Source organism: Protomyctophum parallelum (genome assembly GCF_964188405.1).
Source record: "Protomyctophum parallelum genome assembly, chromosome: 6".
Lineage (NCBI taxonomy): Eukaryota > Metazoa > Chordata > Actinopteri > Myctophiformes > Myctophidae > Protomyctophum > Protomyctophum parallelum.
Genome location: NC_139701.1, coordinates 53343468 through 53368793, shown reverse-complemented (window position 1 = coordinate 53368793; position 25326 = coordinate 53343468). Strand labels below are relative to the sequence as shown.

Sequence of the window (25326 nt, the reverse complement as noted above, 5' to 3'; positions counted from 1 at the left end):
TAGTTCCAGGGACCTCCCCAGAAGCAAAGATTTGAGTTAAAATGTTCACTCTGTAATAATATATATTTAAAGATTTGAGGTGCATTTTCACGATCTTTCAAAAATAGCAGACCTACAAGTTAATATGAACTTGTAGGTCTGCTATTTTGCCTGTAGATCAAAAGCTGTACAGGCTATAATTCCTTTTTATTGACACAATTTATTAATCTCAAATTGATGAAAGGTCATTCAAAGCTGTAGTTTTCCTTCAAGTTGCGCTGGCTCTCAGAGACCTTCTGAGCCATGCTCAAGGGTCGAGGGGTTCTGTCCATTTCCAACCCAGCGTGTTGTCGCGTTCCAGTCACCGGTACTGCAGAAGGAGGGAGAGATAACAAGTTAGACTTTCGGCTAGTTTAATCCAACACCAAGTCTTTCATTGACGCATAGATTACTTGTTTTGTACAGGTCTATTCTGGTCTTAAGTTGAGAGAAAGATAAACTGCAAAAGCATAAATCCTGCAATACTCCAAATTAGATGAATGGTCTTATAGTAGGTACAAGGCTCAAAGGTACAAACAGGAATGAAGGAATAGTCCATTTCACATGGTATATTTACCTCTGACGGACAACGGACGCGTTTTGGGCCTTCCTCAGTGTTGTCAATTACTACTCTACTCCGGTCTTAATCAATGAATGACAATTCACTCCACATTGGAGTCAGTCAAGAGTCAAGACCCAACAGAGGTCTATTTCAGGGCTGTTCTACTACCCCATAGTAATAGTAAATGTAAGTCTTTGACTTTTTGTGCAATCCGGACAATTCTGTACTGCTCTTTTTTAACTGTATCTTGAATATATCAAATAAATCAAGTCAAATAATATGACCCATCGATGTTGTCCTATAAAGTCCAAAACGTTCCTTTTTTTGTAATTATACAAAAACATTATATTATAAAATAATAATAAAAAAATATTTGAAATAGGTAGCACATCTAAAAGCTCCGAACGTGTCGTTTTTAAGGTTAATTTAATGTAATGTATTTATTTTATCACCTGAAGTACTGTGATGTGAAAGTGTCCACTGAAAAGCCTACATTATATTGCCACTCCCATAAAAACGTGACGATACATTATCAGCCTTACCAAGGCCTGGTTGTTGTGTCTTCTGACATCTCCTCTGTTTTGGGTCAGTCGCCATCTGTTCCACCACCTGGGCTACCTTAGCAGAACGGCCTACATGCACACGCACATGCACACGCACACGCACACACACACACACACACACACACACACACACACACACACACACACACACAAGAAGTGTGTAGAAGTGTGCTTCTTATAGCTGTAGCAGTCCAGAAAGTCAATGGAAACAACGCATAGAGGCTTTCTTGGGTTTAAAATCCTCTTAGCAGACCTTGTATCGAACTGTACTTTCCTAAGCTTTTATTATTATTATTATTCTTTTTGCAAACTGCTAATAAAGAATGAAATCAACCAATCAATAGGACACATTAAAATAATATGAATATCTATTGGCATTAACCCTTCATTAACAGATGACCAGTATTTGTTTCTAGTTTAAAAAACAAGAGGGTTGCGCACACCCAACAGACACCCCACCTGATGAAGGCCAGTCATGGCCGACACGCTGTATCACTAGTAGTATGTCGGTGTTTTAAATAAATAAAACACCGTGGAGCAGAGCTGTTGTTGACTTCCTTTCTTTTACACTGCATTTGTTTCTACCCTGATCAAAAAAAAAAAAAGCAGGCACTGTATTGATTTGTTATAATGACCAAAATAAATAAATAAACTCTCTAAATAAAAAATCATAACGAACAGCTGGCTAATGACCACCGCTCAGACCTGGAGTACGGACGCACTCATCCTTGTGTCCTTCATTCCAGGCCTTCAACTTGCAGGTCTTGGAGCAGTAGAATACGTCATGACAGCGACTACACGCCGTCAACAGCACAGACACAGAGCGGCCACATCGGTAGCAAAACTTAAACTGGTTCCTGGGAACAGAGAGAAAGACATCCGTCACCTGATCGGTTAGTTGTTTGGCTAAAGGTCATTATAGGGAAACGCTGTGTATGTGTGTGTCTACGGTGTGCGGCCGCCGGCCGGACGCAATTAGATGTGACCAGATGCGTTAACTAGATGTCAGTGGGCCCCGCCCCCGACGCAGGCTGATCAGTGAGTGCCCCCGACAGCGAGAGACAGCGAAATCCAAACGCGACGTACGACGACGTTGTGACAGATTTTTTTTTGCGTCGCGCCCAATTTTTTTGCGTCGCAACGTATTTTCGAGTACGTCCATACACACGTTTGCTTTCATTCGCTGTATGATACATTAGGCGATATAGACCCGCTGCGGCCCAGCGATAATCAACCGCTGTCCGCTGCGATGCGTGAGCTTGTAGATCAGACGCCGACAGACAGACAGACAGACAGACAGACAGACAGACAGACAGACAGACAGACATGAAATGAAATGGTTCAATAATAACACACACGAGATTCTGACAGAATGCGGCGGCATGCTTAAAATAAACAGATCTACAAGCTTATAGTGTACCATAGCGTATACATACCAGCGTACTTACCGTTCAATAATAATTAGCATGCATTATTATTAACGAAAAACATAAATACTAGCCTACTATTTTATTGGTCTAGTTCAGTTGATTGAAACAAAAGTCATGGAATTCAATTGCCTACATTCAGTATAGGCCTGGTTTTGATATAATGATGCAGGGAGATGTTCTGAGCCAGTCCGTGCCATGTCATCTTTTCAGATTAATATTTAAATCTTTAGTTGGAAGAATGCAATAGCATATCATAAGTGTTGACCATAATGGGACGGTTGGAACCAAATGAACCCCCGACGGCCGGCGCTATATTTTTATTTAATATTTCAAGCATACGTGCCGCTGCCGCGGTCGCTCTATTGGTGCACGGACGCAGCAGCAGCAGCTAGGCCTACTCACTCACAGCTGCACTATATCGCTCTGATAAACCTGCACATTAAGGAACAAGAAGTCAATAACACACAGACGTCACACAAAAAAGTAGCCTACTTAAATATAATTTTATACAGTAGCTGCTGCACGTGCACTGTCAATCAGCGCAACGCATTGTGAGCTTGCAGATCGGCTATCGCGGAGCGGACTCACACTGCATTATACAACCCAGACGGACAATAATAAGAACACTTACGTTATGTTACGTTTCTGCAATGTACAAATCCAACTTTGTTTAGTGTAATGCTCCCGCAGTATTTAATGTTTTTAGAGCCGTACCCTATATGCTACTTATACTTAGTACTCGGTGTGTGTGTGTGTGTGTGTGTGTGTGTGTGTGTGTGTGTGTGTGTGTGTGTGTGTGTGTGTGTGTGTGTGTATTTAAAATCATCCTGGCACAGGCCTATAGTCTATACTAGACAACGGCGTCAACTCCGCTGGTGGCAAAATAATAAGCCAATAATAATAAGTTGCGGGGCGGGTGCCTTAAAATATATAGGCTACTCTAAGGTGGGCACGCACCCACTGTCGTTATAGGAACCTTCTGCCCTTGCCTATAGAACTGCCCCCCCCCCCTATCTGCCTATCTGCATGCGCTACGACGCAGAGAACGCAATGAGAACTCACTCTTTTACTTTACTTTAATAAAGTACTTGTAGTCTATATTATCCGCCTAAGGCAAGTCATTGAGACACAGACAGACAGACAGACAGACAGACAGACAGACAGACAGACAGACAGACAGACAGACAGACAGACAGACAGACAGACAGACAGACAGTCAATGCGCTATACGAGCGCGGTGAGCTTTGATGATCGGCTAAATTAATATAGCCGTGTATATAAATTAAATTCATATGTCCTTGTAGGTTATCTATTGTGTTGGCCAGAAGGACGATCGTAATCACATATTGCCTTGCGCTGTGCGTAAAATAGTAATTTTTTCAGTATGAGGCGATACGCAGCATCTACACAAAGTGCATAGGGGGACCCCCCCCCCCCCTGCAAGGGTCCACATGGGGTGGGGGGGGGGGGAGGCACACAGATAGGAGCTCAGACGCTCACACACACACCCCCCCAGGGGTCCACAGACGCGGGTCGGGCCATCCCGTATGTAGGAGCTGGTAAATCTGCTATTTTCGGTGGGCAAAAAAGGTGACAGCTCTGGAACGCAGGGTCGCCTGGGGACGGCGAAGGCGGGCGCATGGGCCGTTCCCCGGGCACGATGCGCGCGGAAAAAGGCCTGCTGGAACCCCAGAGAACCACTCAGGCTCGCTTGGAGACGGCGGAGAGCTCGGCGCACGTGCCGGGCGCCGGGCATATAACAAAGTCACTATTACGTCGCAAACGGGTAGATATTAGGGCATTAACGACTTGAGATTTTTCCCAGTCGACTTGTCGGACAGTAATTTATCGATAAGTCGAATTATCGTTTCTGGCGGCGGGGGGGGGGGGGGGGGGGGGATTTAACAGGGGCGGGTGGAGCTGCCGCGCGCTCAAATACGGAGCATGTCAAACATAGCACTGCGCATTCAGTGGCCTCTCCAATATGACACAGTCACAGTGCATGTATCAGATCTATATCAGAGGTTCCCAAACACCGGTGCCGGTCCGCGGGACACGTGGCACTGGTACGCAAGAGGGGAATTCTACGTTTTGCGTCGTTTAAAAATGTCCAATCTTTGTATCTTTAGCAGCAGCAGCTGTAGGCTATTTTGTGACGATAGCATTAATGAAACCAAACGCTACACGCGGTTCCGGTACAGGATTATTATTTCATGTGAATCATGTCAAAATGAAAAGATGATGTTATCCAGGTAAAGTAGTGGTATTGGCACACAGCGCAGCAGCAGCACCGAGAACACAATGAGAGATATGACATTATTATTCTCCTCCTCCTCCTCCTCCTCCTCCACAACTCGATAACGTTCTCATTTGTTACTCATTTTCTGAGCCATGCAAATAAACAACAACCCGCACTGACCGGAGACGGAGAGGTTCATGTGCGCTGCGCGTAAAGCTTAGCCAGAAACAGACAGTCATTGCGTCAGCATGCATGTAGCCTCGGGAACCCAGACGTTATATTTCCAGCACGGAGGTGAGGGGGATATCGTTTGGGGGTAACGTTTGCGTGCTTCTATCTGTTACTTCTCTGACACAGCGCAGTTCAAACAGACTTCAGCCAGTCTCAATAGTGGGACACCGCGCGCTGAGAGCCACATAGCCTACACAGCTGCATTTGGTTTTTAATTAAGGGCGCGTTCTGAATGCAATGAAAAAAGGGGAGAAAAAAAAAAAAAAAAAAGCTCAACTTTCGACTCGCGCTGCTGCGAGTCGACTCGTGACTCGTTTATCGATAAATCGATAAATCGATTTTTTTATGAATGCCCTAGTAGATATAGCCGCGACGAGTCACGTTCTGCAGCGACGAGTCCAGCTCACGCCAGAACGGATTCTTTACGTTGCGACGGAAAATAACAGTCAACATATTACGACGCAAACGGGTAGATATAGCCGCGACGAGTCCGTTCTGACGGGACGAATTGATATTATACGTTGCGACTGAAAATAATAGGTCGCGACTTCGTCGTCCGCCGCGTCTGGATTTCGCTCCACCTGCCGACAGCACCCTACCCCCCCCCCCCCCCTGTTATAAGCAGTGCAGTGGGGCATTGTACAGCAGTTGTGACGGTACCTGTCGCGATTGTAATCAGAGCAACAGCTGCAGCCTGTAAAAACAAGCCCAAACTGTGTGTTGATTTATAAACAGCGGGGCACTGTACAGTTGTAGTTGTGATTTGTGAACGTACATGGCTGTCGGGACTCGAGATTGGGAAAGCCACAGACACTTCTGTGGCGACTGTGTTATTATTAATTATTTGGAGGCGGGGCACGTGTTGCCTATGATGTGTGTGACGCAGCCACACCACCAGGCTCCGCCAAACTTTGTTCAACTCAACTGTCGTTGCATCTCTGTAATGTGTTTATAATTTTACTTTACGGGCGACACGCGGGCGCACACGGCCGTGTGCCCCCCTTGCCTCTGGGCCCCCACGCAGTTGCGTTGTTTGCGTCGCGCTATAGTAACGCCCCTGGATGTGACGAGGCCTGGGAAACCTCTAGTGGATCTACAGTACCTGGATGTTTCAGTGAGGGAGGCTGGGGGAAACCTCTAGTACAGGGTTGGGCAACTTTGACGATGGAGAGGGCCACTATACAGTATTTCCATGCTCACTCCAGAGGGGCCACATTGCATGCATGCAGTCGTAGCAAAAATAGCAGATCTACAAGTTCAAACGCTATTTTTGAAATCCTGAATATTGTTTTGCTATTTTTAATTGGGATCCTGAAAAGTAATTTGAACTAAATACAAATATATTGGACATAAAAAAAAGACAATAACATTACTTGTAACACTACTCAGCAAGCTACTAATTTAGACTGTAAGTAATTAAAGCGGGTCATGTTTGAATGTTTGGAATGAAACCAATAACATATCGGTGTTCCGAAATTAATCTGAGGGCCACATTAGCTGAAGGTGGGGGCCGCATGTGGCCCCCGGGGCCGCCAGTTGCCCATGTATGCTCTAGTAGATCTAGTGGATCTACAGTACCTGGATGTTTCAGTGAGGGAGGCTGGGGGAAACCTCTAGTGGATCTACAGTACCTGGATGTTTCAGTGAGGGAGGCCGGGGGAAACCTCTAGTGGATCTACAGTACCTGGATGTTTCAGTGAGGGAGGCCGGGGATTCCGCTGCCCGGTGGACAGCAGCAGACTGCCTCAGCAGATCTCCCATCATGCTCAGCAGTTGCCGCCGTGCGTTGAACGTCTCTCTCTCCCGCCTGTTCAGAGTGTGGTAGGGGGTGCGAGCAATACGCACGTCCTGTGGGTGAATGGGGTAGACGGACAGATGGACACTTACTTTTTGAGTGGTGCAACCACTCCAAGGAACAGCAATGTCCCTTTGTCCCAACCTGTGTGACTATGTCCCGATGTTTAGAGTACCAGTAGGGGAAAAAGTGGCGCTGTTGTGCCAGAAACAGAGAGAAATAGTGTTGCACTGTTGCCTGCTAATGAGAGAGAGAGACACAGAGAGAGAGAGAGAGAGAGAGAGAGAGAGAGGGGGGAGGGGGAGTTGCACCACTCACCACTCAGTTCACATGGGTGTGATTTTCTTTTTAAGATTTTCTTTTGGCTAGTAGTAATTGAAGATGGACAGGAAAGAGGGAGAGAGAGAATGGGAGAGACACGCAGCAAAGGTCGTCATGAACGCGACTCGTACACGTGACGCGCTGTCAGGCAGCGACACATGCAAAAAGAGTTGTTAGTGAGAATACCCCCCAAAACACAAAAAACATGAAAGAATGATCTGGAAGGAGCAACTCGGACAGTTGAAGCCTTTTTCTTTAACCCATTCTGACCTGAGATCAGATTCTAAAAAATCGTTCTTCGATTTTTCAAAAATAGCTAAAGCATAACGTAATGCTAACACCAAAAGGGGTTCCCGCCCAAAATGGTTAAAGGGCCACTTCACCACTTTTCAACCTATCTTCAGATAATAGGTCCTCACTAATCAATAATCATGATAAAATGGCACGATTTCTTTCTACTCCTAATCCAGCTCCTAATCCAGACAACAGTCTTGTCAAAACTCGACTATTGTAACTCCCTCCTTACTGGCCTACCAGCATGTGCACTTAAAGGGACACTTCACCCTTTTTGCAAAAAAATATATGTTAATGACATTTAGAAGCTTTAGATCACTTTCCTGGGGGTATTTATGTGTGTAATATGTGGTTTTAGTTATTTTAGATTGTAGCAGTGAGCCTGTTGTCTCTGATGTCATGGACACTGGTCTCACTACCTTCCTGGACTACAATTTCCATAATTCTTTGGTGCACTGCTCCTCCTTGTGGATAGGGGGAGAGCTGTCTTACTGAGACAACATGTAGTCCAGGAAGGAAGTGAGCCCAGTGTCCATGACATCAGAGACAACAGGCTCACTGCTACAATCTAAAATATCTAAAACCACATATTACATACATAAAGCCCCCCAGGAAAGTGTTCTAAAGCTTCTAAACGTCATTAACATATATTTTTTTGCAAAGAGGGTGAAGTGTCCCTTTAAGCCTCTCCAGCTGATCCAAAATGCCGCAGCTCGCTTGGTCTTCAACCAGCCAAAATTCTCGCATGTCTCCCCCCTGCTCCGCTCCCTCCACTGGCTCCCGGTCACTGCCCGCACAGAATACAAAACTCTGATGCTGGCATTCAAGGCAACCAAAGGTATGGCTCCCCCATATCTTGCAAGTATGATTGAACCCTACAAACCCTCCCGCGCACTCAGATCAGCCAACGCAGGGAAGCTGGAAGTACCCTCACTAAAAACGCCGGGACAACGCTCCACACGTCCCAAACTCTTCTCCCCTCTGGCTCCAAAACTGTGGAATGCACTTCCCATTGCAGTCAGAACTGCAGCATCACTCCCAATCTTCCGCCGTAGTCTGAAAACCCACCTTTTTAGACTCCATCATGGCCCATAGCACTTACCCTACCCCCTTAGATAGCATTTCTGTAGACTTAGATAGCATCTGATACAGACTTATAGCATGTTATGTAGACGGCACTATAATTGCATTGTATATAGTCATAGCACGCCATAGTACATATGTATAGCATAGTAGTATATATATATAGTTTATATGTATAGTCTCATAATATAGATATTCCACTGTTACTTTCTTAGCTTACGCATGTTTTATGATAAATGCTTTTGTGATGTATTCCCATGCTTTTGTTCTTGATTATTGTAAATCGCTCTGGATTAAGAGCGTCTGCTAAATGCCTAAATTGTAAATTGTAAATTGTAAATTGTACTCAGTCTGTGTTTCATAGGAGGGCTGTGGGCAGTTTAGAAACCGTCTTCCAGTGACATCATCATCAAGCTAATTTTTATTTTTAAACAAGAATATTTTTACAAAAATGTTTAGATTTTCATTATCGTGAGAACGATGGCTTCCATTTTCACATTGGAACTTTTCAGGACTAGAAAGCCTGCAGTTAACATTAGCTTGTATTCCCCATCGATGATGTCACTGGAAGACGGTTTCTGAACTGCCCACACAGCCCTCCTATGAGACACAGACCGAGTAGAAAAACAATTGCGCAATTTTTCATGATTATTAGTGAGGACCTATTATATGAAGATAGGTTGAAAAGTGGTGAAGTGGTCCTTTAAGGCAGGAATGACAACATTTCGATGCCAATTACAACTTCGTCAGGTGTGTGTGTGTGTGTGTGTGTGTGTGTGCGTGCGTGCGTGCATGTGTGTGTGTGTGTGTGTGTGTGTGTGTGTGTGTGTGTGTGTGTGCGCGCGCGCGTGCGTGCTTGTGTACCAGCTTAGCTCTGTTGCGTGGGTGTCCTCCAGAGTCATAGTGTACGTTGGCGAGGGCACAGAGGGCACTGCCCACACCGCGGCCCAGCGGTAGGTTGGGGTCAGCACCTGCCTTAAGCAGCTCCTCCACCGCCTGCCAAGGAGAGTCAGTGAGATTCTGTACAGTATAATATACTGTACAGAATACACACCCTTACACATATTATGTGTATGTGGATGTGTATCTTTGTGTACTGAACGTTACCAGGTTGTTGCCGCTAGCAATAGCTAGCGAGAGGGGGGAATGTCCACTCCAGAGTAGGTGCGTGCTGGCTCGGTGGGAGAGAAGGAGAGATACCACTTCCCTGGCGTGCTGCAAACACAACAACACACAGCTGTGACTGTTGAGATAAACACAACAACACACAGCTGTGACTGTTAAGATAAACACAACAACACACAGCTGTGACTGTTGAGAAAAAGACAACAACACACAGCTGTGACTGTTAAGATAAACACAACAACACACAGCTGTGACTGTTAAGATAAACACAACAACACAGCTGTGACTGTTAAGATAAACACAACAACACACAGCTGTGACTGTTAAGATAAACACAACAACACACAGCTGTGACTGTTGAGATAAAGACAACAACACACAGCTGTGACTGTTAAGATAAAGACAACAACACACAGCTGTGACTGTTAAGATAAACACAACAACACACAGCTGTGACTGTTAAGATAAACACAACAACACACAGCTGTGACTGTTAAGATAAACACAACAACACACAGCTGTGACTGTTAAGATAAAGACAACAACACACAGCTGTGACTGTTAAGATAAACACAACAACACACAGCTGTGACTGTTAAGATAAACACAACAACACACAGCTATTCTAAAATGATCAGAATTCTATTCATTCTATTCATTTCACTTATTGTTTTTGTGTTTTTAAGGGACCAAGAAGTCACGAAGTGACTTTGGTCACATAAAAAGATAGACATAAGCCTACATATTAAAAAAGTAATTAAATAACAATATATGCGGATATCAATCCTCCTACAGTATGTGCGTGTGGATGAGTGTGTGGTGCACCACTGACGCTATAGTCACACCGTCTCTGACAGGCCACATGCAAGGCAGTCCTGCCCCCCTCGACAGGAGACGCACTGACGAGGGAGCTGGACGCAGCACGGGGGTCCCAGGAGGAGGGGGCTTTTGGTGTACTGTTGCCCTGCGTTGCTTGGGCCTCCGCTGAAGGCTGCTGAAGGGAACAATTTAATTGCAATGCCATTGTGATTATCAATGTGACAAAAATAAAAGAAAATTGGACGCAACTGGTGAAGTACAGCAAAACACGCACCGTATCCAAGTGATAGATGTCACTCTGGTCGAGTACCTGCGCGTCCACGTCAGCCACAGCATGCAACAGGAGCTCTGTGATGCTGGGTCCCTCTGGACCGGGCAGCGCTGCCGCCATGTGCAGAGGATACAGGCCTTTCCTCTAGCGAGCACGCGCACACACGCGCGCACACACACACACACACACACACACACACACACACACACACACACACACACACACACACACACACACACAAAACATGCCAGGAGTGTATTTTACATTTAAGAAACACAGTCACACGACTCACACACGAGGCTACGGAAACTAGGGATGTCCCGATCATGTCGTTTCATGTTACCTCAGGCGGGAGAGGTACGTCGGTGCGTGCCCCACACAGCAGCAGTTTCATTTTTACCTCAGGCGGGAGGGGTACGTCGGTGCGTGCCCCACACAGCAGCAGTTTCCTCACTGCCTCGGTGTGAGCAGCCATGATGGGCAGAAAGAGGACGGGCACGGCCGTCCTGGACGCATCAGGGTCCGCCCCCCGGTCCAACAACAGCTGCAGAGTGCTCCAACGAACCCGGTGCCTGCACAGTAAAACCCTGAGTCTTCATTTAACCCATTCTGACCTGAGATCAGATTCATGCACAGTAAAACCCTGAGTCTTCATTTAACACACACGCGCACACGCACACGCACACGCACACGCACGCACACGCACACACACACACACACACACACACACAGCAGACACAGCAGAACAGCAGCAGAACACAGCAGGACGGAGCAGAACACTCACTCAGCTTTCATGGCGGCCATCTTGCGGACGGTCTCCTGTGTGTCGGCACTTTGGGCGATCCCCGCACGACTCATGGCTTCTGCCGTGCACTGCAGGACCTGCAGGGGAAAGCTGTCCAGGGTGCGAGCCGAGTCAAAGGTGGCGTGAGTGTCACACTGCTGCGGACAGACGGACGTGTTCATTTTGACGCATATTTCACTGACAATGTATAGTTTTAGTCCAATTGTATCCATGCATACATCACCAATATTTGAGTCAAAATGGGACGGCACCTGTCAGCGGGGTGTTTTGGGACCTCAGTCTTAACCGGCCACGTACTGTAGGTCAGGTCGCTAACCCTAACCAGCCACGCCCCCAGTCTTAACCGGCCACATAGGTCGCTAACCCTAACCTCAGTCTTAACCGGCCACGTAGGTCGCTAACCCTAACCTCAGTCTTAACCGGCCACGTAGGTCACTAACCCTAACCTCAGTCTTAACCGGCCACGTAGGTCACTAACCCTAACCTCAGTCTTAACCGGCCACATAGGTCGCTAACCCTAACCTCAGTCTTAACCGGCCACGTAGGTTGGACTAACGGGATGTCGGAATCATGGGCATTCCCCGGGCAGGAGGATTAGGACGAAGGCTCTACGGTAGAGCATTCGTCCTAATCCTCCTGCCCAGGGACCTCTACGTCCTCCCGGTGGGCGCTCCTCACTGGCAGGTGAGTCAGTAGGATAGGACAGCAGTGAGTCAGTAGGTGAGTCAGTAGGATAGGACAGCAGTGAGTCAGTAGGATAGGACAGCAGTGAGTCAGTAGGTGAGTCAGTAGGATAGGACAGCAGTGAGTCAGTAGGATAGGACAGCAGTGAGTCAGTAGGTGAGTCAGTAGGATAGGACAGCAGTGAGTCAGTAGGATAGGACAGCAGTGAGTCAGTAGGATAGGACAGCAGTGAGTCAGTAGCATATGATAGCAGTGAGTCAGTAGGATAGGACAGCAGTGACGACACAGAAATGTGTGGGTGGGGAGGAATGAATTGGCATATTAATAACGACTAAATTGAGGAGTAAAAGGGGTGTAAAGAATAATTGGCTATTCTAAATTTAGGAAAAGGGGGAACATTTTTTAAACGTGTAAAGTTAAACTGGAATATATCTCTGACTGAAACACATGAATTGCATGTGATGATGTGCAGGTGTCATTGCTCCAGTCCACACTGTACCTGAACTATGTTTGATGAACCGGCTCCACCTATGGATCCACCCTCCAGCCATGACACACTGCCCAGTGAGATGTGACCATCCAGCACCAGCAGAAAGCCTTCTTTACCACGCTGCTCACATCCACCCCCAACCCCTCTCTCCTCTTCCTCCCTCTCGCCTGCATCTTCACCCTGCTGCCCAACAGCCCTCTCTCCCTCCCCTGCACCGTGCTCATCCCCTTCTCTTGCCTCCATCTCTCTCCTCTCACCAAGCAGGATATCTGTCTCCGCCATTTCCCTCTCCCTTTCCACCCCATCTATTATTCTCTTTTCCCCGACTTCCCTCTCTCTTTCCTCCTCTCCCTGTCCTTCCTCCTTTCCTTCTATCTCGCTTCCCGTTTCTCTTTCCTCGCCCTCTGCGTGCTCCCCCGTCCTCTTTCTGTCACCTCCCCCCCGTTGACCTCGCCCTGTTTCCCAGCTGGCTTCTTCACCTGCCTCTCTGCACGTCCTGTGGTTGTCGCGGTGTCACCCGGCCAGCCGCTGTGGGTGTCAGTGAAAACGCCACGGTGATCGCTGTCATCATCACTGTGTGCATTGCTGCCGTGGCCTGGCAACTGCTCTGTGGGTTCCTCTGGCATCTGCTCTGTGGGTTCCTCTGGCATCTGCTCTGTGGGTTCCTCTGGCATCTGCTCTGTGGGTTCCTCTGTCTTCTGCTCGGTGGGTTCCTCTGGCATCTGCTCTGTGGGTTCCTCTGTCTTCTGCTCGGTGGGTTCCTCTGGCATCTGCTCTGTGGGTTCCTCTGTCTTCTGCTCGGTGGGTTCCTCTGGCATCTGCTCTGTGGGTTCCTCTGTCATCCTGAGATGAGACCACAGATACACTATGTAAGTTACATCAGTGTAAGTTACATCAGCCAGCCTCAATCCACATTAGAGACTGACCTCCTCACTGGTGGAGACAAATGTGATGTTCATGTGTTTGTTAACCATGAGAAATAAACTGTTGATACATTTTAACAAGTAGCTGTGTTACCGAGCAGAATGAGATGTGCGGCTGGTTTCCACTGGGCTGGTCTGGGAACTGTTCACTGTCTGGTGACACACATCACAAAGAAACATGGGCTGGTCTGGGAACTGTTCACTGTCTGGTGACACACATCACAAAGAAACATGGGAGCATTTGTTGCATTTGTGCAAAAATGTATTGGGAAAAAAAGACAATAAATCATCACAACAACCATTCCACTTCCACTGTTTAAAGAGATCAGTACAAATATGTTTTACAGTTTCCTGAATTTCACTTCCAATTAGTCAATGCAGCGATGTCAAAATAGAAAACTGGCAAACAGCTCCCAGGGTGTATTTAATATTATTATTTTGTGGTTGGTGTCAAACATGTCTTGTTGCACAGGCACAGCATATCATATAGTATTAGAGCTCTAGGTTTTCTAAAAAACATAAACTAAAACAGCTGTATAAAAATAAGTAATAGATGAATGTGATCTGTCATCTGTGCATGTGGCAGAAGGTTTTTTTTTAGGCTGTGAGAGAGCCACAAGGTGGCGCTCAAGCGCAGCCGTTACCACCTTGTCCATGATTGGGCTGATAAGACTGCTGTTCCAATAAGCCCTCTATAGGCGCTCTACGTCTTCTTCTGCATCTCTGAAAGACTTCATATATTTAGATTTATGATGAAAACATGGATTTAATTTAATACAAACATACCCAGTAAATGTCTCTTTATCCATGTATTACTCTGAGAGTGTACAAATGTAACCAAATGGATACCAATACCATACTGCACTAGTTGCCAAACAATTTGATATATATATGCTATAGGCTATATATTGTTATATATAAAGAAAACAAATGTTTCAGAAGTAGTGAAATAGCTGATATACAACCTTTTAGATCTGCTATTTTCACTACTTTGGGTCGTGGGGAGAGTTTTCTCTTTTGGGTCACGGGGCTACAACGTTTGGGAACCACTTGTGTGTGTATATGTGTATATCCTCTCTGAGTTAAACTAAAACTTCATGTGCATTGTGTCTTGTACAAATGTACAGTGGTTTGTTTTTCTTTACCTCTCTGGCTTACAGAGTGCAGTGACTGGTCAGGGTAGTAAAGGACATGTCTTACAGAGTGCAGTGACTGGTCAGGGTAGTAAAGGACATGTCTTACAGAGTGCAGTGACTGGTCAGAGTAGTAAAGGACATGACTTACAGAGTGCAGTGACTGGTCAGAGTAGTAAAGGACATGTCTTACAGAGTGCAGTGACTGGTCAGGGTAGTAAAGGACATGACTTACAGAGTGCAGTGACTGGTCAGGGTAGTAAAGGACATGTCTTACAGAGTGCAGTGACTGGTCAGGGTAGTAAAGGACATGACTTACAGAGTGCAGTGACTGGTCAGGGTAGTAAAGGACATGTCTTACAGAGTGCAGTGACTGGTCAGGGTAGTAAAGGACATGTCTTACAGAGTGCAGTGACTGGTCAGAGTAGTAAAGGACATGACTTACAGAGTGCATTGACTGGTCAGAGTAGTAAAGGACATGTCTTACAGAGTGCAGTGACTGGTCAGGGTAGTAAAGGACATGACTTACAGAGTGCAGTGACTGGTCAGGGTAGTAAAGGACATGTCTTACAGAGTGCAGTGACTGGTCAGGGTAGTAAAGGACATGACTTACAGAGTGCAGTGACTGGTCAGGGTAGTAAAGGACATGACTTACAGAGTGCAGTGACTGGTCAGGGTAGTAAAGGACATGACTTACAGAGTGCAGTGACTGGTCAGGGTAGTAAAGGACATGACTTACAGAGTGCAGTGACTGGTCAGGGTAGTAAAGGACATGTCTTACAGAGTGCAGTGACTGGTCAGGGTAGTAAAGGACATGTCTTACAGAGTGCAGTGACTGGTCAGGGTAGTAAAGGACATGACTTACAGAGTGCAGTGACTGGTCAGAGTAGTAAAGGACATGACTTACAGAGTGCAGTGACTGGTCAGAGTAGTAAAGGACATGTCTTACAGAGTGCAGTGACTGGTCAGGGTAGTAAAGGACATGTCTTACAGAGTGCAGTGACTGGTCAGGGTAGTAAAGGACATGTCTTACAGAGTGCAGTGACTGGTCAGAGTAGTAAAGGACATGACTTACAGAGTGCAGTGACTGGTCAGGGTAGTAAAGGACATGACTTACAGAGTGCAGTGACTGGTCAGGGTAGTAAAGGACATGTCTTACAGAGTGCAGTGACTGGTCAGAGTAGTAAAGGACATGTCTTACAGAGTGCAGTGACTGGTCAGAGTAGTAAAGGACATGACTTACAGAGTGCAGTGACTGGTCAGAGTAGTAAAGGACATGTCTTACAGAGTGCAGTGACTGGTCAGGGTAGTAAAGGACATGTCTTACAGAGTGCAGTGACTGGTCAGGGTAGTAAAGGACATGACTTACAGAGTGCAGTGACTGGTCAGGGTAGTAAAGGACATGTCTTACAGAGTGCAGTGACTGGTCAGGGTAGTAAAGGACATGTCTTACAGAGTGCAGTGACTGGTCAGAGTAGTAAAGGACATGACTTACAGAGTGCAGTGACTGGTCAGAGTAGTAAAGGACATGACTTACAGAGTGCAGTGACTGGTCAGAGTAGTACAGGACATGTCTTACAGAGTGCAGTGACTGGTCAGGGTAGTAAAGGACATGTCTTACAGAGTGCAGTGACTGGTCAGGGTAGTAAAGGACATGACTTACAGAGTGCAGTGACTGGTCAGAGTAGTAAAGGACATGACTTACAGAGTGCAGTGACTGGTCAGAGTAGTAAAGGACATGACTTACAGAGTGCAGTGACTGGTCAGAGTAGTAAAGGACATGACTTACAGAGTGCAGTGACTGGTCAGAGTAGTAAAGGACATGACTTACAGAGTGCAGTGACTGGTCAGGGTAGTAAAGGACATGACACGCTGCCAAGGCGGACACGCCCTCGCCGTTTGACTTGTCGATATCGGCTCCCATATCCAGTAGCAGGTGGATCACGTCATTGTGGCACTTAACCTGACAGAAGGGCAGACAGGGGGACAGACAGACAGGTCATTATGACAGTAAACCTGATAGAAGGGCAGACAGGGGGACAGACAGACAGGTCATCGTGTCAGTAAACCTGACAGAAGGGCAGACAGGGGGACAGACAGACAGACAGGTCGTGGGACAGACAGGAAAAGGCAGACACACCAGCAGACTGACAGATGTATCTATGGCAGTCCAAACATGCTGAAGTCGTCTAGATCGCCGGTGAGACGTTTTGATGTACTATACTTTACGTTGTGCACGCTCATCTCCCAATACAGATGTATGTATGTATGTATGTATGTATACTAAACCATATCATGGTAAATGGTGCATTTATACAGTGCTTTTATCACAAGCACTTTACATACTGTAGATTGCATGCCTGGGGGAGCCTGTCATCATATAATCTTACAACATACTCATATTAACCCATTCTGACCAGAGATCAGATTTAAAAAATGTCTTCTACATCCCGACAGTTTTCTGAAAAAGCCATGTTTCTACGTCAGTCGGTCTTCGATTTTTCAAAAATAGCAGACCTACAAGCTCGCAGCGCGCCACTCGGTGGCGCGCTATGAGCTTGTAGATCTGCTATTTTTCAATAGCTATAAAGCATAACATGATGCTAACGCCAAAAGGGGTTCCCTCCCAAAATGGATTAATAGAAAACAAATGACAAAATGAATGAAGGAAGGAATGAATGAGTAACTGAGCAAGAACGGGGCATAAAAACAAATGGAAGAAACGACGGCGTATACCGCGGCAGCAATGAGCGGCGTGTTCCCCTGGGCGTCTCCGACGTCGGGGTGGACCGCGCCGGAGCGCAGCGCGCGGTAAACGGCCTCCCGGTCCCCCAGAGAGGCCTGCTGGATCAGCCGCTCCGAGCCCAGCTCCAACGGGCCTTTAGCACCAACAAAGCTGTCCCTCGTCAGAGACACGACCGCAGCCACGTCCCAGCCCTGCACGCTCACTGCCTCCAGTCTGGAGAGGGAGAAACACACACGCACGCACAACACACATACACAGCACACACACACACATGCAACACTCACGTGCGCACACACACACGCACGCACACACGCACGCACGCACATACAGGTGTATGTTTGTTTGTTTTTGTTTTGTTTTCTTGTTTTTTCCCCCCTTCTGTTTGCTTTGTTGTATTATTTTACCATTTATTTGTTAGAAGGGTATAGGCACTATAAGCTTAGGCTTCAGCCTACACCTTTTTGGTCAATGTTCTTTCTTTTTTTAGCAAAAAAAAAAAAACAGGCACTGTATTGATTTGTTATAATGACCAAAATAAATAAACTCTACTCTACTAACTATTCAGCACGGCACGAAGCGACACGCTGCGAGCATTATCTGCTATTTTTGAAAAGCCATCGCCAGAAATGTACACTTTCCTGGTAGGCGAGTAAATCTATGAAAAAAAAGCACCTTACCCTAAAAAAATTGCAACAAAAGGTTTCTCAACAGTTTTTTGTAGTATTAGGTGTCCCTAATAACATACTAAAAGTTTACCAAAGTTTGACCACCCGAAAGGTGTTATTTTCAAGATGGCGTCCAAGATGGCCTAAAAACCATTAAAATAGCCTAACTCCTTCATTATTCATCCTAGACAAGTACTTTTTGTGTCTAACCCTATGTTTTTGGGGTCTAGGAGTCCATTGAACTTGTTCAAATTGCAGAGATACAATTAGATAATTGTGAAATCCAATATTGTGTTTGTGACTCTGTTAAAACCCTCTGAAATAGTCACCAGTTTCAAGTTAACTAAACTAAATATTTAATAAATGTCTGAATATTTATATATTTTTTGGAATAAGGTTTCAAGATTGTGTGTTTCAAGATTGTTGTGTTCAAAACACAACAAAACTAATAGTCACAATTTTCAGTAATTCAGAAGGTTGTGGCAGAGAATACTGTCAGTTGATAGATAATAGCCTACATGATTGCAATATTGAAACGTTTTGGATAGCTTGGTGGATAAACGTTGGCTCAAACTACTGTAAATAATCATTATACACCCCACCCAAAACTAATTTCTTGCATTATAGAGCGTCGCAGTCCCGCCCCCTTTCATGACGACGCCAGGCCCAGGAAATAATTCCCAATGCATTTTTCCCATAGACATTTCGAAACGTATTTATTGAAAGACATTATAAGCGTCGTACAAAGCCAACTCTTGTCGTGACAAATCATGACAACAAACACAATATTTTGGACCAAACAAATAATTACAAAGAAGAAAAACAACAAGTGTTGTAATCTGCTGTTTTTTTCTACTTTCTAATTCTTTGTTTGGCCCAAAACATTGTGTCTATTGTCATGATTTGTCACGACAAGAGTTGGCTTTGTCCGCAGCGTAAACGTCTTTAAATAAATACTTTTTGAAAAGTCTATGAGGAAAATGAACGGTGATTTCTCTCGAGGGGGCGGGACTGCGACGCTCTACTTACTCTTAGTGCAGAGTAGTCAGAACCTAAGTCTCTACCGGGTGCAGAGGGGAGTATGATAGGTGGGGTTGGGTGAGAAGGTAAAGGGGGGTCCGGTCTAGAGTTTAGTGGGCCTAGGGTTCCCCTCAGGTGGGTACAGGGGAGTATGGGGAGTGGGGGTCACTGGATTTCTCCCTGGGGACTTGGAGCACAGAAGAGCAAAGTTAAGAAGACCCTCAAGATCTTCTCCTCTATGCGTGTCCGAGGTGGCTCATACAGTACATGTCCCATTAAAGCTATGGGGCACTTGAGAGCTTGAGAGATTGGGGCTTGTCTGTCCCTGTGGTGGTAGTTCTAAGACCTCCATGTTGTGATATTGATTAATATGGGGGGTGGGTTCAATTAATCGATTATTAATCGGCAGAGCTGTCGACTATTGTCAACATATTCCCCAATTTCCACTGAGATTATGGGGTGAATGAATGTGGCCAGACCCATCTTCTCTTTCTGTCATAGTGACATAATATTGTCCTGCATCAGATCATGTCCAAATCAGGTTCTCCAATCTCCAGTATTTTTTGAGTGGTGCAACCACTCCCTTACGGAGCTATGTGTGTGGCTGGCTGGGTCTGAGCACTATGTGTGTGGCTTGCTGGCTGGCTGGGTCTGAGCACTATGTGTGTGGCTGGCTGGGTCTGAGCACTATGTGTGTGGCTTGCTGGCTGTCTGAGCATACATAGATAGATAGATAGAATAGCAGTGACTGACTGAGACGTCGAGCGTGCGTCCGCAACTGGTTGTGGCCCCCATCAAGTGACCTTTTGACCAATGCGGCCCTCGCCCCAAGTTGAGTTCGATACCCCTGCTCTAGGCCCATGAGGGGCCATTTATCTCCACTGTATCCCCACTGAGGAGTCCATCTTCCCCATAGACCAGACAAGTGGCCATTTGGTTCTACTGACTGAGTGTGTTTGCTGCAAAGACACTCAGCGTTGTGAGCTTTTATAGATTGCCTATTTTCACAATGTTTGTCCCGGCCCACAGTTTGGGAACCACTACCCTTATAGGGGACTTATTTTTATTATTATTATTGCCACACCTTTACCAAAAAAAAGGGCAGACATTTCTCTGTAAATTTATTCCATGATTTGTGTAATATTCCCATGCAGTCTATCACTTGGCAGCCATGCTTTTACAAATGTCACATGACAGTACCACCCAGTAATAATGAATATATTCCTTATTGTTATGGTATCAAAATAAATCTCCTGAAAGCTTCAACAGAATGTGAATTGTGTATAGGTGATGAATTCACCTATACAGCAGTACGGCATTATAGAAAAGGGAAATGTCCTATTACACTGTTATAACCTTATAAACAATTGCTTTAATATATCATTGTACTTTTATATAATTTATATATGCTAATTGATTCCTAGATAACCAAAACATGGGGTTAGACAACAAAATTATTTTTCTAGGATGAATAATGGAGGAGTAATGGTATTTTAAGAACTGGCGGCGGCCATCTTGAAAATAACACCTTTCGGGTGGTCAAACTTTGGTAAACTTTTAGTATGTTATTAAGGACACCTAATACTACAAAAAAAAGTTGAGAAACCTTTTGTTGCAATTTTTTTAGGGTCAAACCATATTTTTACCCGCCTAATAGCGAAAATAGAAGATCTACAAGCTCACAACACGTCGTGTTGAGAGCTCGTAAACCCCTTATCCCTGAACTACTTTGCCTTTATTTGCTATTTTGAGCTTGTATAGATTGGCTATTTTAACTGTTCAAAAATGTTTTTCAAAATAGTAAAAAGGTGAAAAATACTTCTCCCATGAGTATGAGGTCACAATGTTTCATTCACTGATGCTCATTTAAAGAGTAAACCCCTTTGGTAGAGGTTTGGGTTGTGTAGTTATACCTTGCCATGATGTAACTCCAAATGTGGCCAAGAAATCAAAAACAATTGCTCCCGTGATTAGAAATTGATAATTCAAAATATGCTCCTCGTTGACTTACATCGTATGCTGAAACAGCTCTCAAAGTCACTCTTTTAGTGCGTAAACAAACACAAACTGAATCAACAAACAGTTGATTCAGACAATATAATACATCACCAAAACGCGTACTGTTTTTGTTTTTTTTTCAAAAAGAAATATTCAGTCCGGGTTTTCTTCCTAATAAAAATGGGAAAAATAGACAGGAAGTTAACATTAAAAAATATATATATCCCAAAATGGGAATTGTTGTCCAGAAAGAAAGTCACCTTTTAGCCACCTGGAAAGCTTTAGTGTTAGTCTAGTTTTAGTCGACTAAATATCATACGATTTTAGTCGACTAAATCTACAGTTGATTTAGTCGACTAAAATGTATTTTGGCGGGCCTTGATGCTGTCGTAATGACTGATTTTACACTTGCTGAAAATCTACAAGCTCACAACGCGTCGCGCTGCGACACGTTGTGAGCTTGTAGATCTGCTATTTTCAGCATGCAACCAAGTGTGAAAATCACTTATACTGGATCTCTTGTCCACTAGTCCCTTCTTAACATTTTAGTCTAGTTTTTTCTTTATTGACAAAATTGTCAATATATATTTAGTCTTAGTTTTAGTCATCATAGCTTAGATTCCATTTAGTTTTCGTCAGCGAAAACAAACATTTTTCGTCATAGTATTAATCGACAAAATCAACACTGATTCTGAGCTACCTTATACTTCCACTATAAGAGTCAGTGAGGGCTTGTAAGGCTGGTGGATGTCTTAGAAAGAGCAGGTCATTTACATTTAACGTGCAGAATGCTGGAACAGATAGAGGACGACAGATGGCCTGGGCTGTTTACTCGCAGCACTCTGTGTGTGTGTGTGTGTGTGTGTGTGTGTGTGTGTGTGTGTGTGTGTGTGTGTGTGTGTGTGTGACTGTGTGTGTGTGTGTGTGTGTGTGTGTGTGCGTGCGTGCAAAACAGCAAATATATCATATTTATTATTATTGCAACCGTAGGTCGCATTTGCTATGAAAGCATGCATCTCCCGTCCGTCAGTCCGTCCGTCCGTCCGTCCATTAGTTATAGTCACCCACACTCCATATACTGTATCACGTCTCCATATATGGTCATGCCTCGTGACATCTCATGACATCACGTGACATCATGGAGACCACGAGATCTCCATATCTGCATATATATGGAGCCGGCCAGCAACTCTACATCTGACCTGTTCATAACATTCCATTATGTTGATCATCGAACCCTTTACAAAGTCACGCTGCATATATGGCCGGTACAGAATTAATTCCATTATGTTGATCTGACACCCCCCCTCCCCCCCATGCCAAAGCGCCAGCGCTCGCCCAGCAGGCTGCCGTCACCCCGGCGGATGTGTGCACGTGACCTAGGGTGCTCAGTCACGATATTATGGCCTGTTTGCATTGGTGAAAAAATCTGAACAGTTTTTTTATGTTTGTATGTCAGTGTTGCTCAACCTTTTTCACATCAAGGACCCCCAGAAATATCTGAATTTGGCTGCGGCCCTCCAACTGAAAATATGTTGTTCCAGGGACTCCCCAGAAGCAAAGATATGAGTTAAAAACGTTTGCTCTGAAATAATATACTGTATATTGTATAGCGCTATGACCTTGTAGATCTGCTATTTTTCAATAGCTAAAGTATAAATTATATCATAATGCTATCATAATACTTAAAACACCAAAAGGGGTTCCTGTCCTGAATGGGTAAAAGTAGCAATCCTGTAATATAGAACTACTCCGTTATACGCAGGGCTGCACAGAACTTTTTTGGTCTAGTACTGGAGCACCTGGAGGAGTTTCTTGGTGCTCCTAAAATGCGGCGACCCGTCTCGCCGGATGGATAAAAGAGGGATGAATAACTTATAGCAAAACGATATTTATTGGATGAGTGGGGAGTCAATGGAGGGTATTGCAACTCTAGATTTAGCCCTAGAATGGCTCTTGTTGTAGATTCATCCCATTATTTAAAAAAATCTAAATTTGCTAAAATCTAGGTCCATGTGTGGTCCAGCCCTATGGAATGCATATTCTAATAAAAACAACTTTACACTTCCTAAGGATAATATGAGCATCAAAGCAATATTTAGATTTTTTATTATTTTGTATTTAAATAACCTAGCTCACAACGTGTTGCGACACGTTGTGAGCACCCGGAAAACAAACACAAGCACAGCGGCAAATGGGAAGAGTGCAAAGCATCCAAAGCATGCCCTTTTACACCGGGGACTATAGTAGTTTGCTATCTGAAACGGAGAAGACGAAACTATTTGTGTCAGGTTTTCTCGTAAACTCCTGTCCTCCTGTCAGTGTCAACCGCCCTCCTCCCACTGCTCCCAGCAGAAAGCAGCATGGAATCCTCCCCCTTTTGAGTAAGAACGCGCTGTGATTGGCCACAATGGCTAGTGCACTTGTGCAAGACCTGCTGTGATTGGCCAGTAGCCACTTTGAGTGGCAGTCGGTGGAAAATGCTCTCGCCACAGAATTTACTAGTATTCTGGCCATAATAATGATTCTAGGCGGCCCCGGCTGTTGGTACGCAGAAGCGCTTCCCGGCGCTTGATTGACAGCGCATTTTGAATTTTGACGACGCATGCGCGCTGGCGCACCGCTTATGTGCAGCCCTGGTTATACAAGTAAAGTTCCGGAATTCAAAATGTACTTGAGTGAAAGTAGAAAAGTATTGACATAAAAGTGTACTTAAAGACAAAGTGCTCATTGTGCAGAATGTCCCATTTCAAGTTGTATAAACATCTTTTGAAAATAGCAGATCTAGAAGCTCTCAATGTGAGCGTATAGTAGAAGTAGGAGAAAAAGTATTTGAGGTTGGGAAATACTCAAGTAAAGTAGAAATACATCACTTTAAGTATGGTACTTAAGTAAATGTACTTTGTTACTTTCCACCACGTTGCATATTGGCTGGTGTTGTGTGTCGCTGCGCTGTGCACGCACGCACGCACGCACGCACGCACGCACGCACGCACGCATGCATGCACGCATGCACGCACACTCTCCCCGTTTGACCTCCAGAACAGGAGGCATAAATAACAACAGAGGCTTAAAGAGAGGCAGCAGGATCTGATGCCTAGAGAACACACACATGCACACACACACGGACGCACGCACACACGCACAGCCACATCTTCGAATTACTATACTTGCTAGGATCTCAACGTTTGGCATTGAACATAGGCGGAAAGTTACTACTGTAGATCCCAACGCTTCACAGCTCATCCAGATGTGAGCTTGGAGAACTGCTACAGTTCTAAACACTTAAACCTATACCCTCTAAATGTCTATAACCCTAAACTTATCCTTAACCTCATTATTTTCCTAATTGAAAGACTGACTCTAAAAGTCATTCTTTATACCATAATAAATAAATGAATGATACAAATAAAATAAATATTTTGAGGACCGGACAAATTGTGCTCACAAAGTCCATTTAGTGAATAAGCTTACCATAGTTGTGGTGAGGCACTTGGCCCTCACAAGTATAGGACACTCACGCACACATGCACGCATGCACGTACTGTACACACGCACGTACTGCACACACACACACACACACACACACACACACACACACACACACACACACACACACACACACACACACACACACACACACACACACACACACACACACACACACACACACACCCTCACACACACACACACACACACACACACACACACACACACACACACACACACACACACACACACACACACACACACACACACATACACCTGTGATGTATCATTTACATATCCAGCAGATGGGGTGAACACATGCACCTGACTAATTCCTGATTTATAGTACATCTAGAAAGCTTGCAGGTCGGCTGTGTGTGTGTGTGTGTGTGTGTGTGTGTGTGTGTGTGTGTGTGTGCGTGCGTGCGTGCGTGCGTGCGTGCGTGCGTGCGTGCGTGCGTGCGTGCGTGCGTGCGTGCGTGCGTGTGCGTGGGGGATATGGGAATGGGAAATGTTTCTGAGGTGCAAGAATGCTGTTTTTGTGATGTGGTTTACATGTTGGGGAGGAATGAGATATAGGTTCGAAGATGACACCTATGATTCGTGTAGAGGTTGTGACAAG

At 45.2% G+C, this 25326-nt stretch overlaps 1 protein-coding gene across 1 annotated transcript; it reads right to left on the bottom strand.

The window, feature by feature from the left end:
• Positions 1-224: 224 nt before the first annotated feature.
• On the bottom strand, positions 225-22425 carry LOC310860090 (ankyrin repeat and MYND domain-containing protein 1-like; the record flags this gene model as incomplete). Its single annotated transcript, XM_083766852.1, has 15 exons — positions 225-349; positions 1123-1212; positions 1849-2000; positions 6728-6891; positions 9401-9532; positions 9644-9751; positions 10494-10655; positions 10755-10895; positions 11152-11323; positions 11536-11693; positions 13165-13573; positions 13748-13806; positions 16627-16749; positions 17523-17745; positions 22418-22425. 15 exons carry the CDS (start codon positions 22423-22425, stop codon positions 225-227), a joined length of 2226 nt encoding a protein of 741 aa, XP_083622978.1.
• Positions 22426-25326: the final 2901 nt, after the last annotated feature.